Source organism: Patagioenas fasciata, chromosome 8 (assembly GCF_037038585.1).
Source record: "Patagioenas fasciata isolate bPatFas1 chromosome 8, bPatFas1.hap1, whole genome shotgun sequence".
NCBI lineage: Eukaryota > Metazoa > Chordata > Aves > Columbiformes > Columbidae > Patagioenas > Patagioenas fasciata.
This window is the reverse complement of record NC_092527.1, coordinates 22,868,562-22,887,572: the sequence shown is the minus strand read 5'-3', so window position 1 is coordinate 22,887,572 and position 19,011 is coordinate 22,868,562. Positions and strand designations below refer to the sequence as shown.

Genomic DNA, 19,011 nt, shown 5'->3' with positions numbered 1-19,011 from the left:
ATATGACAGCAGCCTTGTTTTTGTTAGTGAACCAGTTCCAAGCAGCTTATGAAAATGAGCAAGTCCTCAAGGTCTATGAGTTGAAAATGGCTGTTTGAGGAAGTTTCTTGATGTATAGGCTTTAAAGAGTTTTGTGTTTCTGAAAAACATGAGCAATGGGTGTTTCACCATAAGTATGTAAGATGCTGTGCATCTGTGGTGCCCATGTTATTTTGGCTAGGATGTCTGTTGATTAGTAAATCAAAGTTAAATTTCAGGTGTGCAAGCGGAAGAATCATATGCTGATTTAATTCTGGGTAGGTATCAGGTTGCTCCAGCTTCTGTCTGCAGCCCATTTCCTGCCCTCTCCTCCCAAGAAAAAAACCAAAATATCATACCCAACTAAATAGATGTGATTTCTAAGACCTTACAGCCATGTGTATAATCTTCATCAACTTCAACTGCCCAATGTATTATTAGAAATTTATCTGTTCTCCTTGGTAGACATTGGTACAGATATTTGCACTGAGAGTCTTATGATCCTAATAGGATTTTTATTGAAGTGAGTTTTCCTTAAACTAATGCTGTAGGTTGGTTGTTGTTTCTTTGTGTTGTATTTTTTTTTTTTTGGGGGGGGGGGGGGGGTGAGGGGGTAGGGGTGGGAAGTTGTGTGGGTTTTTTTAGTGTTTTGTTTTGTTTGGTTTTTTCCCAAGCCAAACAGCTGAAATTACTGAAATTACTGTTCAGTGTGCAAAAAACTGTTGGAGTTGTAGCTTCTTTTGCTAAGGAGTGTTTTATAGAGGCATTTAAACTGAAATGATCTTCTTTCCTGCTTAGTTTCAGAGAAGGCCTTTTTCATTCCCTGGTCTCTTCTGCTTATTTTATGCCACAGAATTTCTTACAGACTCAATATATTGAGCATAGTGTGACAAAATGAATGGGACCTCTCTTCTGAACAGTTTATGACTAAAAGGAGAATGTTTTACATGGAAAAGAACAACCAAAGGAAGTTGCTTTAATCACAGCTGGCCTCTAAGAAAATGATACTTTTATGCTTTCCTTTTCTGACTGTGCAATTATTCATTAGGCTATTTGGCCTTGATTGTTTAAGAATAAAAGAGGATTTTAAGGATTTTGGTCACATTTAATTTACATGGATGCAAAAATTGTTATTCTCTTGAGTTCCTGGGAGCTGCTGAGATGTTTATGATATAAAGCCTGTCCTTTTTTTTTTATCCCTTCTTGATGTTGTTAGTTGTTCAGCTGGGAAACGACTAGGTTTGTTAGACTGGATGGTAGGCACTGCTTTAAGCTTCTCAGCCTCAGACTGTGCTGTGCTTCTTAGCCTTTTTATTACTGCTTTCTAAGGAACTGCAGTTTAGGCAGCTACTGCCTCATCTCTCGGGTACTGCAGCCTGTTAGCCAGGTTCAGTCACATTTCTCTGAGACTGAGAGGACTCAAACATAGAAATCCTGCAGGTTTTTGAATTAAGGCTGAGCATAAGGAGGGCCTGCAAAAGAGAGACCCTGCTAATTTGCCTCTGTATTTGGAGTAACCAGTCAGCTGTGCAAACCACCTGCAGAGCATATTGCTTCTGGCCCAGCATTGGGGGTAGCAGTGTGAGAGGTGGATGGATGTTGTAGGTGAACTTATGGCCTGAATGAGTAGAAAACTGGTTTTGATGGTCATAGATGAGTTTATTCTTCCAGAACTTCTGAGAGCCAAACACTCAGACTGGTGTTCTTGAAAATTCCATTACTACCCACTGAGAATAACACCTGTAGCCTATGGGAGGAAGCTCTTTGCAGTTTTTCTCCATCCTTCTCCAAGGTACTCCTTTATTAAGAAGAAATGGTGTTCAATTTCTGTTGTTATATTGGGAACTTTTATTTAATGTACTCTTGAAGTGAAACAGTCTTTCTGGATCAGGCAGTATAATAAAAGCTGCCTTGTTGGCTTCCCTTGCCTAGGGCAGTTCTGTTGATCTAAACAAATGTCCTGAAGGCCAGCTGTAGAAACAAACTAAGTGATTGTCTAGAAGGAGAAAAGACACCAGAGATATGGAAAGCAATAGAACATCTTTAACCCTTGTGCCTCTGCTGTAGCAAATGAAGCCCAGGCTTGCTGCTGCTGCTGCCCCAGTCGCTGAGGTCTGGTTTGATGTGCTGAGGAAGATGCTGTGGGACAATGGTGACTGTACTTCGTATGTCTTATATATGCTTCAAGAACAGCAAACAGAGTTGTTGATGCCAGTTCCTCAGCTTTCTGTAGCAGAGGAAGGTTGGCCCTGGCCAGGTCTCAGACCCCACAAAGCTCAGTCCTGTCTGTATTGCTTCAGTTGCCTGATGCATCCATTAATGTAGGATCTTGTCTGTCTTGCTGCTGGGCAATAATGAAGCTGTTTGTATGCTGGATGCCAGAATGCTTAAAAAAAAACCCCAACCAACCAGCCAAAAAAACCCAAACAAACTGTGAACTACCAAAGGCACTAGGGAGGGTTTGTAGCTGTGGAATGGGAAGCAGTGGAGATTCCAGAGCACAAAGTTGTGGGTGGCTGAGGGAACTGGCATTGTTCAGTCTGGAGAAAGGGAGGCTGAGGGTAGACCTTACCACTCTCTACAACTACCTGAAAAGAGGTTGTAGTGAGGTGGGTGTGGGTCTCTTTTTCACAGGTAACAAGTGATAGGACAGAGAAAATGGACTCAAGTTGTACCAGGGCAGGTTAGATTGGATATTAGGAAAAATTTCTTCCCAGAAGGGCTGTCAGGCATTGAAATGGGCTGTGTCACCTGTTGTGGTTGAGTTGCCATCCCGTGAAGTGTTTAAAAGACGTGTAGATGTAGTGCTTAGGGATGTAGTTTAGTGGTGGCTTAGCAGTGTTAGGTTTACAGTTGGACTTGATCTGAAAGGTCTTTTCCAACCTAAATCATTCTATTATTCTAGCTTCTTGTTGTTGTAAACTTTAGGTATTTCGCAAGTTGCTTGCTGTTCCTCAAATTCTGTGGGCAGCTGAGTGATAGACTGGGGAGTTTCTTCCTTTGTAAAACACAATGTCATCAGGCAAAACTGGAAATAATCAGGCTCTTACATATTAATGTCATCTGTTTAACACATCAAAAATGAATTATTGAATTTTGTAGTATTTCTGCAATTTATCACTGAAGCAGTGACATAAAATTTGTTGTGAATTGCTAACCACAGCATATACCAGATACACTAAGTGGCTACAAAAGTAGTACTGTAGTGTTTTGTAGTACTACATTACACAATCAAGTAGTTGACAGGCACTCTGGGAGCAGAAGGGAAAAATAGTAAATGAGGTTTAACCAGGCTGTTTGGAGCAGTAAGCATTACTGCTCTTGGGACAGTCTTAAAAATAAATCTCAGCCCTGTGTTTGAATTTACAGTTCACAGACTTGTAGGCTGTATCAAAGGCTGAAAATCTTTCACCTTTGTCTTGAAAATGTATCTCGTATAGCAACATTCGGACTATACAGGTGACTGCCCTGATAAAGTGTGAGACTTTTGCCTTAACTGAAAGTAAGTTTCTACTAGAACAGTTTTAGGTAGTTTGCTTCAGTATGTTGTACTTTTGTGAGAAATCTTGTTGAGGTGATTGAAGAATTTGTTGTTGTCAGGAAACAAAGGGAATGTCTCTTCCCTGCTTCTGGTATTTATTTGATCCTCTATGAGCTGCTATAGCTCGTTAAGCTTGGGAGTGAAAAAATGTGGATGGTTTTCTGTGGGATTAGTGAACTGAATTGACTTGCAAGGTATAGAGAGTTTTGGGAATTGATGCAGAAAAAGGGGCTGTAGGACATGACTGCTGCAAGGAGGAGAAATGGGCTTCCCCTTTAGTGGAGCTGAAATAGCTTCGTTATTGTGTGTGTGTGGGAGGGAAGGGGTCTTACTCCTGTAGTGGTTTTTTGCTTGGAGTATATTGCTGGTTAAGCAGCTGTGGCTTTGCTGGAGTAGATACACCTGGCCAGGAAAGAAATAGCAGAACGTCTGTAGTCAACTGGTAGAAATTCTCCACTTCTTGCAGCTGTGATCTAGGATTTTGGTTTAGGTTCTGTGGACAAGTGACATTTGGTTATTATTACACATTTGGTGTAGCATCAAAATAGCTACTGAACTACCAGATTAAATATGAGGATGATAAAATAGTTTGACATAGAGCTCTGTTTTGCTAGTTCACTCTGAAAAGTAAAGGTAAGACCACACCAATTATCTTCCTTTTACTTTACTTGAGCATTTTGAAATTTAACCATGTCTGTCACCTTGGCATATGTCTGCTTGTTCATGTATGTGTTGGAATGCTTGAGCATGTTTGTAAAGTTGACCTGTGCAACAGATGTTTGTTAGAAGTATTGTTTAGACTGTTAATATACTGTTTGCCAGTAAGTGCTGTGTACTGAGTGTTCTGTGATACTGCTAAATGGTTTCAACTGTTAAAACTTCCCAAGTGTTTTTGTACCTGTAGTGGAACTGTTTTGCAGCAGAGTTTGTAAAGCCACTTTGGGACTGGTATCAACTGTTAATCTTTCCCTCCTAAGAGGCTAGAAACCTCCTTCTGGCCTACCCCTCAATCCTTAGTAGCTGCTCCTTGATGGTTCATTAGATTTCAGGTATACCTAATCGTATTATAGTTGAGGCTTTAGTTAACCAGTAATACCAATGGAAATGTCAGAGTTTCGTTAAAAAAAATACTGCAAGCTTGGTCTTGCTGAAGATTGGCCTTCTACTGGTTCGGATTTTTTTAATTTCCTTATTTTAATTTTTTTGGGGGAGGAGAGGAAAACTGAAAACTTGCTTGTGTAGCACTTAAGTTCTAGAGTATTACAGATGCAAACATTGAAATTCCTTTGAAGAAGGGTGGTTTGGGATAGTCTCTGGGTTGCCTTGGTGTGGAGAGAAAGAAGAGATCTTTGTACTGCTAAAAAGTCCTGAAGTGTGAAACATCCTGTAATATGTAGATCTGTGTCCGGGGGAACAGGACTTCAGCTGGTGTATAGCTTTTCCTTGCAGCAAGGTGGTGGAAGAGGGCAGAGCTTGGAAACTTGTGCTCAGAGCAACTGTATAAATGTATAGAATCAAAATGGGCTGATGTTGTTCTAAGTTATTGAAAATAAAAATATAGAATGAGTAATAAATTCTAAATTTATTAGTGTTTTGTTCTAGATCTATATGTTATGGATTTTAAACTAAATTGAAAAATGTTTGTATCTTAACGTAAAAATTAAGGTTGAAACATGAGAGTAAAGGATGAGTTGAAAAGTGTATTTCTAATGTAGGGGTATTTGCTCTTAATATTTTAATGTTCATGTCACTTCTCCAGCCATAACTAGTAATGTGAGAAAACACTTCTGAGCATGTGAAAGTGAGCAAATAGCTCCTTGACAATGTCATGTAATTCAAATCTAAAATAACTCTATCCAGTGGTGTAAGAAATAATTGTGTGCACTTTGAACATGCATTGTATTTTTTTTCGACACTTTCATAAATTCCTACAAATGGTGTACTGTATATAAACAATTTAAAATCTCGAAGTAGAATTCTACTGTTGTTGCTCTGCGAGCTTTTTAAGTGGCTAACCAGAAAGTTTTTTTTTTTCTTTTAATTATTCATTATTTATGCTTAGAGTTGAATTACATTTGTTTCGGTATGTAAATTATTGAAAAGTCTTGTCTAAGAGGAGCTACTTGTCTATAATCAAGCAATGCTTTTCTGGTGTTACTTCCAAATTGTTGCATGTAAGACCTTAACAGAATGGACAATTGAGTATGAAGAAGAGTGAATGTTAAAATTCTTGCTGTGTACTCAGTTTCAGTCATGAGGGAATATGGAATTACGGACTTGCAGGGGTCTTCAGAATTTGTGCATACTGTTCTGAAGGCATGACTTTAAGCCTAAATGACTGATTTTAATGCTATTCCAGTAAAAGTGCATCTGTAACAATTTCTGGACATATGTCTTCTAACTCCTCAGTGATACAGCTCTCTGGATAAAGATTATTAGGTACATAAGTAGTTTCCTTATCAGTTTGCCTTTTGACTCATTCAGATTTCAACCATAGACCTGTTTTATATGCCTAGGAAGCTTATTTAAAAATTAGCATAGGGATGGAGCAAGAAAAGGGTGTTTTTCACAAGCAGAACTCTATTTGTGATGATGCAAAGTAAATTGTATCATAATACATATGCAGCTTTTAATGAGTTTTATTATTTTATATTCATTTTACAAATTCGGAGGTTTTCTTGGAATCAGTGGATTTTTAATGTGATTTAGTTATTGCAGAGAAATGCAACTTCCAGGTATTTTAACTCCATTTTTGTAATTATATTTAAAACAACCAAACAGGAAACTTTTTTTTTGTCCAGCTTGGCGCTCATTTGCAGTATTAATTCCATGCTGGATTCCCCCTCTAAGCCTGTGTGATTCTGGGAGGAAAAGTTAAATAGGATAAAGTGAGCATAGTCTTGATGTGCTGCTGATTCCTTCCTGTTTGTGTCTTGCTTCACTGGATTTAACATGAGACAGTTGTCTTATGCAGCATGTAACAACAGGAACTAGATGCTTAAGAAAAAGGAAAATATAATCAACCATCATTTCCTTTATCAGTTCTTCTGGCTTTCAAAGCTTGTTTTCTCAGTGCTTCCCTGTTATCAGAGATCTAGACAGGTAGATGCAATGACAACAAATGACAGTTGATTGAAAATTACTGTAAACCAGACTGTTACGTGTGTAAAGTAAAAGTCAGAAAAATGTTTTAACAGGAAGTTCACTTGTAGGAGCTATTTTATTTGTAGATTAGTGAGTAAACATTTTGAGCAAGGTCAAAGTTGCTTTGCAAAGGAAATAGATTATAGTATTTTAGCTTTCAGCATCAGGATTGAAACACATTTATTTCTAAGACAACCCTGAATTCTGAATATTTTATTTGGAAAAAAAATGTTTGGTGCCGTGCTTCAAGTTTTGCAAGGATTGTTTTCCAGGAATGCCCACAGTTGTTTGTTGTCTAACATGGTGCAGCATTTTGAGTTAGATGTATTTGTATATGAAAGTGAATTGTAAGGAGGAAGCATGCTTGCTGCTCAGGTGTAACAGTAATGATGATCCTGTGTTTTATGCTTTCTTCTGAGACCATATACTGGTTTCAGTAGTTGATACCACTTGATTTTTTGCCACTTTTCATAGTGCAGAACTGATGCTCATGTTAAATAGCTCACATGTAAGATCCAGCCTTCTTCTGCACTTGAAATTTGTATATAGAGAACTAAAAGCAGCAGAACAGGCAAAGCTTGTGTCTGAAGGTGGAGTTCTAATGATTCGATTCTCTTAACACCTAATAAGTAGAACAATGCTGCAATTTTTCTTCGATGCGGAGGAGGTAAATCCCTATTAGGACACCTTCCTGCTTTGGCTGACTAATTACCTTCGAGTTTGCTGTGCCTTTTAAAAATCTGATTGAAGGTGCATTACTAGATTCGCTGACTAAACAGGATAGCTTTCTAGGCAGTCACATTGAAACTGCTTTATTAATGCAGGGTAAGCCATACCCGCCAGGACTGCATTTTAGCTTGCCATTTTGCAACTTTGTTGCATTTCACAGATTTCTAAACTGTGTTTGTTTTGTGTGGTGTGGTTTTTTTTTTTGTTTTTTTTTTTTTTTTTCCCTCTAAACACTTCACAAGCATTGCTGAATGTATGGCTTTGAAGGCTACAGGTTACAGTTTTATGGAGAGTGGGGAGATGAGTCAGGATCTATATCTTGTTTTAAAGCTCAGGAGTAAGGACAGATACAGGCTTGTGGATGCTGTTTCCAAGTGTTATTGCTAAGAATGCTGGACTCAAATGGGAGTTTTAGGAAAAAATGGGGAGTAAATAAAGTCGCTTGCTTCCAATAATGCTGTACTAAACAACATCAGAACTCTGAATCATCAGAGATGATTCTTCTGGCAGGCTCCTTTGAGTTAAAATTTGGAGTGGGAAGGAAAGCAACTTCAGGTTGCCCATAGGTTTTTGTATAGAATAATCCAAACAATCTCAGGAATAGATGTCTTGGTATGTGCCAGTAACAGCTTTGTAGTCTGTCTTGCTTCAGTTACTTTTCAGGCTCTTCAGTGCACCCACTGGAACATTTTGGAGTGTCACTGAGAATGTTAATGTGTGTTCCAGTGTAGTTATATAAAACTAGCAGGGAAAAAAAACTTACAAGTTTTCCACTGGGCTTTTGTAAACCAAAGCTGAATTCAATGAACTAATTTAATACTCGTCCTTTCAACAGAAAGCATTATTCAGTTCTAAAGTGTAGGCTTCTTTTTAAGGAAATGTGATGTTTTCAGATGGATTTTGAGATTCTGTACCAAAATGCCACTGACTCTTCAGTCCATCTCAATAGATTACTTTTCCTGGGATCAGTGAAACTCATGAATAGTCTAAGCAGCAACAAATACATCAAATCTGGTACACTTCCTGCAGTTCAGTGAATGCAACTGGTCAGCTTTCACAGATGCTGTTCCTTAACGGTACTTTTATAAGGCCTTACTGTTGTCAGCAACACATCAGATGTGATGCTGTATTAAAGTGCCCTTCCATCTTCAGTAAAGCTTATTTGTAAACCTCCCATTAGTTTCTCTTGGATTAGAATTCCTATGTGAGGTTTATTCTGACATGATACAATGTCTGACCAGCGTTTTGCCTTCACAAGAAAAAGACTTCAATGAATTTCTACTCAATAAAAGTAAAATTGTATATTTTCACTTGTGGATTCATAAAAAGTGAAATAAGCTTTTGCTTATTTCAGTACACCAAAGAAGAACAAAGGAACAACCAAGATTTGTTTTGGTGGAGAGACTATGTTCTGGACAGTTTGTTTTAATGTTATAGTTGGGTTTTGTTTGGTTGGTTGTGTTTTTTTTTTTTTTTTAAATCCAATCTCGTAAAAGCCACAAGGCTGCGTAAATCTTTTGTACAGATATATTAACTAAAACCTCCTGTGTGTTTACACATTTTTTCCTTTTAAAATCTGCCAGCTTCCTGGTTAATCATAAACCAGCTTTGATACAGTGACAGATTGCCATCACTGTTCAAGGCATACATCTCCATTTCCACAAGTGCTGGAAGCAATGGAGCTGAACTGCCAGGTAATCCTGGTAGTATTTTGTAATATGTGCAGAGACTGGATGGTTACTGCTATCCATGAAGTCAGGACACATCAGCTATTTCATATTTCAAGAATGGTACTCCAGAATGTATCTTCCTGTGTACCTGCTTTTGGAAAAATATCTCTCCCAATTAAGTTTCATACATAGCTGCTGCTGTAATTGCAGATTTAAGAGCAAGGCTGTAGTGTAGTATTTAGTGTCATGTTGGTCTTTAGAATACTTCATCTTGTTTTTTTTGATGATTCTTTGAACACTTCTCATTCCCTCCTGAAGACAATGTAAAGCACTGTGAAAGGTTTCCTGTGCTTGTGAAATGAGCCATTGTTGTTTACATAAGCACACTTTTTACTTATTTTTCTGTTACGGATGGACCTGTTCATTTCACTAATGGTATGCAGTCTTGGGATTGACTTTAAAGATGTTGGTACCACAGCTTTTTCATCAGCCCCTCTTTCCAGGTCATGTGTCAGAAAACACTAGTTTGGGGTTCTGGGTGCTTACTCTGCTTCCACAGGGATGGACTAAGATATCTCAAGTTTCCCTGGTGGGGACAGAGTTGTGGGATGCATGGATCACAACTAATGCTTACTAGAAAACCTTGTATTGATTAAGCCATTAAGCTATTAATTAGCTATTAATATCTAATTAAGCTATTATTAATAGCAACAGCTGGATTTCTTTAATGGCGGGTAACTATTAATGCAGTGCAAGCAATTATTTCCAAGCGTACTTACTCACTTACTGGGTAGGAACAACAGCTGGGAGACATGCACAGACTCGGAGGGCTGTGCTGGTGCACCAACAGCTTCTCTGTGGGCATTAAAAAAAAAATCTCTCAAAGCGCTTTCTCTTTCATCAGCTGTGTATGTAATCCCCTACTCCCTGCCTGCCTGAAGCAGCTGCTGCTTTCTTGACTGCAGTCATCTTCCTTTTTTTTATAACAAGCTGTTGTTGCTAGTGTGTGCTGGTGGCCTTGGACAGACTGAGCAGAGTCTGTGTTCTGAATTTCTCTGTTCTCCTGGATTCCACAGGACTGCTTGTCTTGAGTTTACAGTTCTTGGAAGACTTTCACACTTTATCAGCATCTGCTTCTACTTCCCAGCTTGCTGGTTTTTTGTGGCTAGATCTTCAGCTACCACAGGAGTATCTGTAGACTCCATTCACACAGACTTGGACAGAAGAGATTTTTGTGACACACATTTGCTTATTTCCTAAATAACAAAAAACCTTCTGCGAGCTGAAAAGACAGCTTGTATTTGAAAGCTATACAATGTCTTTCGAACACTGACAGTTCCTAATTGTACAACTATGCTTCATGGTCAGACCCTGACAGTGCTGGAATTTAAGAGCAACTATACACTTTTTAGACAGTTTGCGGTTGTTGGAGCATGCTGCTTCTGTCTGGGCAAAGCCAAGAGACTGATTTCTGTGCACAAATGTGAATGCATTCAGTTTGAGAAGGAAATGTATTTTAAAATACAACAAAAATGTTGTACATGAAGGATAAATCTGGGGATGTCTTTCCAGAGGAAGAGCACAAAAGCACAAGGTTGGCTGGTTAGTGCTGCTCAAAAACATCTTCCAATAGAAGTGCTCCATATTCTGCTTGCTCAGAGGTCAACTTGTAAGCATCCTGAGAAATAACCTTACAGGGTACCTAACTTTTAATCCCTCTGTGTTTTTTTGTAAGTTTCTGGAAAGTAGCTTTCCAGTATTTAGAATAAATACACTTCTTTCTCTTTCAAAGCACTTGCACATGGCATGCTCTCTGAGAGCTTGTGATCAGAGTCAAATGGTTGGCTTTCTAAGAACTAATAGAGCAATGCAGTTATTTGCTTGTTTGAATGTAATTGCTTTAGGCACTGGCAAAGGTTATCTTCTGTGTGCATGGTCCCTGGTTTTCTAGTCCATGTTATGAGAGCTGAAGGTGTGAAGATTGCAGAAAGGGTTATTAGAAATAATATTTCACAATTTCTTCTTAAATCTCTAAGTTACACACAGTGTTTTCCATCTGTTTTCAGCTCCATAAAACAAACCTCAGACAAAAGTCCAAGAATGGTTGCATGCTGCTAACTTACATTTAATAAACTGTTTGGTATTACTAGAAGAGGGCTGATATTGCTTAAGTAGCTTAGAATTCAGAAATAAACCAGGGTGTTAAGTACAAATATTAGTATCAAAGCACCCATAATGAAAGCTGCTCAAGTTAATTATTTGAAAATATAAGAAAAAGCTAAGGTAGCACACTATGCATTTGTTGAGAAGTAATTCTCTACATTGGTGAGCTTGGTTTAAAGAAATGTAAGTAGGTATATATATCATGTTGTTAATAAACAAAAAAATACCCTCCTCTCTTTTCAGAAACTTCTTTGCTAAAAGGACAAAGGAACTCAAACCTGCTGTCCAAAGCGCTCCTGGATGGAAGTTGTTTGGTAAAGTTCCACCCAGGGAAAACCTTCCAAAAGATTCCAAAATTATTCAGCAGGTGAGTAAGCATCACACAGCTTCAGGTAGAAAACTTGTAAAAATTAATGCATAGTATTTCAGTTCTCTGCTGTTATCTCCATGCTGTTACTGTACAACCGTGGAGTGCTCTGGGAAGACTCTTTATGAAATTCACTTCTGAGTTACTTTTGCCTGTTTAGTGCAATAATATCATAGTTGCATATTCAATTTTTCTTTGTCTTCAAACTAGATATTAATCTAGGAAAATTTATCCTCATAAAACATTATTGGACATTCTGGTGTTAAAAACCTGGTTTTGGTGTTGCTGTTTTGTGTGTGGTTTTGTTTTTTGGTGACCTAATTCATCTTCCCATAGTTGTTCTTGCCTGGAAGGCTTACAATGTGTGTAACTTGTGACAAATCGCTTAGAGTTCTTTCTGAAATGTGTAATCTTGTTTCATCTACACTTGTAATCTCACTCAAGGTATTTTTGTTTCAAAATAGTACTGTAGGTTGAACTTGTTTTAGAGTTACTAGGTTACCACAGAAAGGTAATCCTGATTTCCTTCCCCTGAGACTGAGTTCTACTTCCATATATTTGTTCTTGTATTTTATCTCTGTTTAATTAGATAAACTAATAATAAAATGCCGTAGTCTTTAAAGACAAGCAATTGGTAATGCATCGTTAACTTAATGTTAACATGTGATCCTGAAGTTGAAGGATTTGTTGACCTAAGAAGTATGATTGCCCCTGGTGTTGGTGCAAACAGTAACTTTAATCTCTTGAGAGCTGCTTTCTCTTTGTCTCCTTGCTCAAATTCCATATAAGCTGATGTGTTTGGTAGGTACAAATGTGGCTGTGAATGAAGCTGTGTTGAGCCATGTTCTAGAAGGAGCTTCATGGTGAAGAGGGCCTTTTGGGAGCAACTAAAGTGCAAAACACAATGAAATGTAGGAAAATTATGAGATTGCAGAAAGTGCTATTTACTCTCAAGTAAACTGGGTGCTTTTCAACATTTTCAAATACAATTTTCCTTATTTAAATGGTTTCCCTTTTTGGGTGAGAAGAGGGGAAGTGTTCTTGCTTAGTCTACTTGCAAATAAATGGTCTTGGCCTTGTGCTATGAAACCACTCTGGTAAAAATACAGATGTCTCTTCCATCCTGAGGAATGCAGAGTGTGTACAATGCTACCTGTCATCAGCTTCTCGTTTTCTAGTAATGAACATGTTTGTACTGGAGACCAAGTCATAATCTGCAGAAATAGTCTTATTTTCTTATCCTCCTGTCCCTCAGTGTAGTGTTCCAATTTTTTTGACCTCTCTGTAGTGGCAGAAAAGCAAATATATTAAAACAATGTATTATCTTCTAAACTTGATTGAGTTGGTCCTGACCACTAGTCGTGGTTTCTGTTATAATGGTTGCCAGATTAGGGTCACTATTTGATTTATATAGTCTTGAGTAATGTGTCAGTAATAGCTAATATTTTTAGCTTCTAATTTAGCTAAAGCGTATGTGGTCTTTATCTAAAGCATCATGAGCTAAGATATATCAAAGAGGGATCCAGACTGATGGTATACTCTGCACAGAGTTAGCTCTACAGTACCTGAGAAAATTTGATTCTTAAATTGAGAGGTGACCCTGATGTCTCCTTATGTAACATATGTCAGATCTCTTGCATGTGTGTTTAAAATTTACAGTATATCTCCTTGTGCATGTGCCTTTGAAGAAAAGCCAATGGTTTCTTTTCTCAAAAACCTTCAAATTTGCTAAGCTGATGACGGGTTAGAATGAATATAGGCACACTCGGTTATTGAGGATCAGTAGAAAATAGTATCTTCACTTTTGAATGGCTGGCTGAAGCCCCTAGACTAAATTCCTCACTATGCAGGGCATGTGAGAAGAATATAGGCAAGCATGCAGTTGTGAAGCCTTTAAGAAGTTGGTAGAAATGTGATTAAAGCTCAATATGTTCTTTTCACAAGTAATTCTGGCTGAATACTTCACATCCTATGTGGAGTGTCTACAAATTTCCATGTTGTCTTTCTAAATTGAAGTAAATGGATCAAGTGTGATCTGAAGCACAAAACTCACATTTTTTTTTTTTTCCACCAATATTTTTTTAGCCATCTGGTCAGAACTGTGGCTACTCACTGTTTAGCGCTTTTGTAAAATGTCCTTCTAGGTGTAAGACTATGCAAGCAGAATGGGCTTAAGCTGTATGCAAGCTGCATGTGAGGGAGTTTATGGTAGTTTATTATTAGCAACAAATCTTGTCATTCCTGGACACTACGGCATTCTCTGTGGCTGGACACAAACTTCTGTGACTTTACTGATGCCAGTGGCCAGATTTGGCAGGGTGCAAATAAACCATTGATTAAGGAAACTCAGTAATGAGTCAGCATCCTTGAGATGAAGGATGAGATCTTAAAAAGTCTTTTTGCAGGAAAAATTAACTCACAACAGGAAAAGCTTTGTAATTAATAAGAGGAGGAAGTCTTTTGGGTAAGGATAATACTTAATATCAAAGCTTTATGGCAATATTTTGACACTTGAAGGACTTCCCTATTAGTAAAACAAGAAAAAAAAATGCGTTGTTGTAGATTACTTATAGTCGGAAGGGTGGTAAAGCTCACGTGCCCTATTTCCGTCCTGTTTGATGGAAGCCTCCCATGTTATCTTTTTGGTAAGAATGATGTAGTAAATTGATAATTACATTTAAATGAATGCTTGTGGCTCCCAGTCACTGTCTATCAACTAGACATTGCTATATATGCTTCTACAGAGAATTCAGGTGGTGATTCTAATATCCTGAATAACTTCCAAGAAAAGCTGGAAACTTAATTTAGGATGCTGTTGCAGACGTTTTTCAGACAGCGATGCTAGCCAGCTCTGCCTTCGGAGACTGTCTAATGAAAGTTACTGTAAATAACTTTCTTTGCAAGTTTCTTAGCCTGTGTGGAAGATGATAAATGTTTTTGTCGAAAAGCAGCCGGCATGGTTTTCCCGGCTGGGGAGGTGGTGGGGTCCGGCAGGGACCCTGCAGCCGTGCTGCCGGCAGCGCGCCTGGGCCAAGATGCTCCAACTCGAACTGGGTCAGGGGTTGAAAGTTCTTGGCAGTGGCATCTCCCCGCTTGCAGCTGCTGGCACGCTTGGCTCTCCGCGGATTTAGAGCTGCCCAGGCAGGATGTGATTGAGGCCAACTCTTTTGCTGGACATCTCCCTCCTCTGGGCTTCCTTCCTTTGCTGTTTTTTAAAAAGGGAATATAGAGCTCCTTAGGACTGCAAATGTAAAATGTGTTTGGTTTTAGGAAGTGTGCCTTCTTTCATGAACTGCAACTAATGACACTGGCTACTATAAGAAGTATGTGTTTGTTAATGGTCAGTCTGGTAAATTCTTTTTGGTCTGTACAGAGATCTGCTTTAAATTAGACTGCTGAAATATTTTAATACAGAAGCATTTAAAGCAGAAAACGACTTGTGGGCTGATGCGTAACATTTTGGTGTGTATTGACTGGAATACAAGTTCTGTTCAAAAATGCAAGCTTGATTTCATTTTTTTCCTGCTCATGATTAAAGAAAAGAGCTTTAAATCTATGATAAAAATTATTCTGGATATCAAGTCATTAAGTTTAGCACTTGGTTTTTATTCAAGCACTTTTTGATACTTTTGATTTGTTTAAAGAATTATGACCATTTTTTTCCTAATATGCCTGAATTAAGGTAAACTCAAAAAATGGAAATACACATTGCAAGATAAACAAAAGTAAAACATCAGGTTCACTTCATCAGCATTTTTAACAAAGTACTGTCAGCGGCAGCCTTAAATGAGGGGGAGAGAATCTTGCTTTTTATTTAAATCTGACACACCATGAAAAGCCTGCAGTGATTTAGAAATGATTGCTTATTCAGAAGTGTAGCCATCTTTTCCAGAAGCTGTCACCTTGTGTACAAAATGGAAGGTATTCATTTTAGACACTCCATTAAATACTAAGTCTGATTATGATGACTAGGTCACTGTCCTACAACTAACCTCTGAAAATATTTTTGGATGGCTCTGAAATCGGAGGTGGGGGCAGAACACAAAACCAACAACAAAAAACAACCCAAATTGTACTTGAGGGCTAAAAAACTCAGTGTCTTCGCTTGCATATTTTTCCGATGTTATTATCTCCAGCCTGAGATCTAATGGAAAAATTGCATTCACTAAATGGGGAGAACTCCCATGGTCTCTCAGGGACAAGAGTTGTTGGAGGTTTCTCTTCAGAGGAACAGATGCATTTTGAATCAGTTTTCATGAGACACAGACCTAACTTGCAATATTAACTCTTCCCTGCAATCTTTGTTTCAATTTAACAGTGCTTGCAAAGTGAATATGGCATGGTTGTCAACAAATCTAGGTACTGAATATCTGAAGGAAGCAGGTAAATACAGTGCTAGGTGCTTTTTCACAGGAGTGATTCTTAAGCAGGTACTTACTTAGGGATAGCAGAGGGTGACACAGATAAAAATAATTGGTTTTTCTTCTCTTAAGAAGTGAGCTTCTGCAGGTTAAGCAGACTTAATGCTACTGAGCTTGAGGTGCTGTGATAGCAAAATCATCAGCTAGGTAGGCTGTATGAAATTCCAAAAGGGTAGGATTTAGCAAAATGATTTGTGTAGTAAAGATGCTGTCTTTTGTGGACTTTTTTAAAGTTGTGGTTTGTGTGTGGGTTTTTTTTGGTGTGTGTGTTTCCTGTGGTGGGTGGGTTCTTGTGTGTGGGTGGTGGTGATTTTTTTTTTTTTTTTTGTGTGTGTGTTTGTTTTGTTTGTTTTTGTTTTAATGTAGCTTTTATCCTTCTGAGACTGGTATGGTACTTTAGTGCTGAAAAGGAGAAAACAGCAAGGGAGAAGAAAGCCTTTAAAATGCTTTTTATTAGTCTGGGCTATGCATGGTACAAGAACACTGTAGATGTGTTCAGAAATAATGTTGAAGGCATGATAATTTTCCTTCTTCCAGGTGCTATAATGCAATGCTTAAAAGCAATGGCTTTTTTTTTTCCTTCCCCATCTTTGTTTGGCTTTTCCATGAGAAATGCAAGCAAGGTCTTCAAGATTAATTTTCAGAGCAAACATTTTCTGTTTTCTTGTGTCAGCCTATAGAAAACGTTTTGTTCTTTTCTTTTTAACAGTTTATCTTCCAAGGCCGTTGTCTAAGTAAGTTTAATTTTTATGGGTGATCTAGACTAGGGAGAGACGGTGTATCGGGGAACACCATCTGTCATGCACTTGAAGTGCCACAGTAAAAGATCTCCTTTCGGGCAGAGGTGCTGACTGTAGGAAATACACAGCTTCAGTTAAAACAAAAATAGTCCAATAGACGTCTATACACATCTTGCACAAGGGGGAAGTCTTTGTATATGTTTTTGTATGTTTTGAGAGCTGGAGAAGGAGGAGCAGACACCTCTATGTTTCTTCAAACACAGAGTATAAATACTCTACATATTAATTGAAATTTTGGCTTACGTGTTGCTGTATTGTAATGGTCTTTTCTGTCATATATTCACTAAGGCTTTACTTCTGTTTTTCTCATTAGGATGACAGTTCTGGCAGTGTTGCGTCAGTATCTGCTCTCAGTCTATTAAACACAGGGGTATGAAATTTAATATATATTTTTTTCTAGTTGTATTCAATGCCATGCATGGGACTATGTAGCACTCATTAAAATAGAACAAACATCACATTTTCACATTAGCATGAATATTTTATGGCACTAACCATCAACTCATTAGATACCATTAGTAAAATAAATAAATAAACCTCACACATGAGTCTCACTAACAATTTAAAGTGATAGAGTATTATTGTTTGTGTTGCATGTTCTTGAATAGCAGGAAATAGGTAATGCTAGAGCTTGACATTAATCTACTTTCTATGTTTGCTGTACCAACTTGCTTAACGGTGAAACTTGTTAAAAGGCTTAATTTGCAATATTTTTGAACACCTTATATTAGCTTTGAAAACTGATATCCTAGAATCTTTGTTTTCCCTGTCACTAAGTCACACAAGCTATTAACAGTGGCACGTTAGAACTCCAGAGGCTTTTAGTCACTATTTCCAATGTAAAATTGGAAACCTAGAAATGTGTAGTTACTGAGACTTGTTAAATGCTGTTATGTCTTCTAATTGCTGTGGCTGGTATCCTTCTGAAATTGGCCCAATGCACATGTGTGTTACTTGGAAAACTTTTTAGGTTGAACAAGGATATTCCTGTGTTGAACAGGAATAGTACAAGTTTTGCTTTTTAGTTCTGTGGGTCTGTTACTCTGGCTTTGTGAAGTAGAGCAGTAATGTGACTGCTGGCTGTATGTGATGCCCGTGGTTCATGTTACATGGTCCAGCCACTCTCAGGTCTTCTTTATTGCTGTTTCGTAATAAACAAAAGATGAAACTGGATGCAACTTGTTAAATGCCCATTTGAGGAAAAAATAAAGTAAATGAACATCTTAAGATGGATGATGTTACTTTGGAAGGTTGACCTAGAAACTCTTCAGTGTCTGTTTGGTTGTTCTCTTGTACTATATGAAGATTGCTATTTTTCCCTCCTTCATTATAGGTTCTTCCTGTATTGCTGGCAAGTTAGGAAAGAAATTACTGTTCTGTCTGTCCTTATAGCATCTGGCATTCCTAGTTCTGGGAAAATGTATAGTGTGTGACTCACAGAATTTTTCAGTGGCACTTGCTATAAATGCTTCATTTTTAATCACCTTGTAACCAGTTCTAGCTCAGCAATTTTAACATTTAACCTGAAGGGGACACATGGTGACACTGGAGTGAATCCTTACGCATTAGCAGAAATCCTTCTTACATAAATTTTCTTACTTTTTATTGAAGTGATTTAGATGGGTACCTTCCTAAGCAATTACATTAATGTTTCCGTTCTGGCATGATCAACTCTGCTTGAAATGAAGAAAGATGATCTCTCTGATGATATTTCTAGTTAGCTCTACAACACTCTGAAAATAATCATATAGATGTTTTTAGAGCCCCATCTGCTCTACAGAGTTGCACATGTGTGTAGAGAGAGATTTAAAACAACTTGCAGATTATACGGCACTCCCCGTTGTTTCCTTGACAGCAGTCATGATTCCTTGAACAACACCTGTTTCAGTATCAGGTTTAGAATTTGGGGGGAGTAAAGTGTGTGAAGAGAAACAGTAATATACAGGGTGTATGCTTTGTTTAATAGGAGTATTTGTAAACCTTGACATGCTGGAAATAGAGGCAATCCTTAAGGTAGTGAAAGTTAATTCAGTGTTGCCTATTGGGTCATTTTCTTCTCCAGCAGACATAAAACATAATTGGATCTGGGGTGCTTAATCTGTATTATTGGTACTTTCAGGACTGTGGGTACTCTCACAATCCTTGTAATCCAAGGCTT

At 38.0% G+C, this 19,011-nt stretch overlaps 1 protein-coding gene across 1 annotated transcript in view; it reads left to right on the top strand.

Moving 5' to 3' along the window:
- TBC1D12 (TBC1 domain family member 12) overlaps window positions 1-19,011 on the top strand; it is a 44,621-nt gene that overhangs the window by 6,276 nt on the left and 19,334 nt on the right. Inside the window, 2 exon segments of the mRNA XM_065843337.2 lie at window positions 11,509-11,632; window positions 17,167-17,223. Of these exon segments, the coding sequence (XP_065699409.1) occupies window positions 11,509-11,632; window positions 17,167-17,223 (181 nt within the window).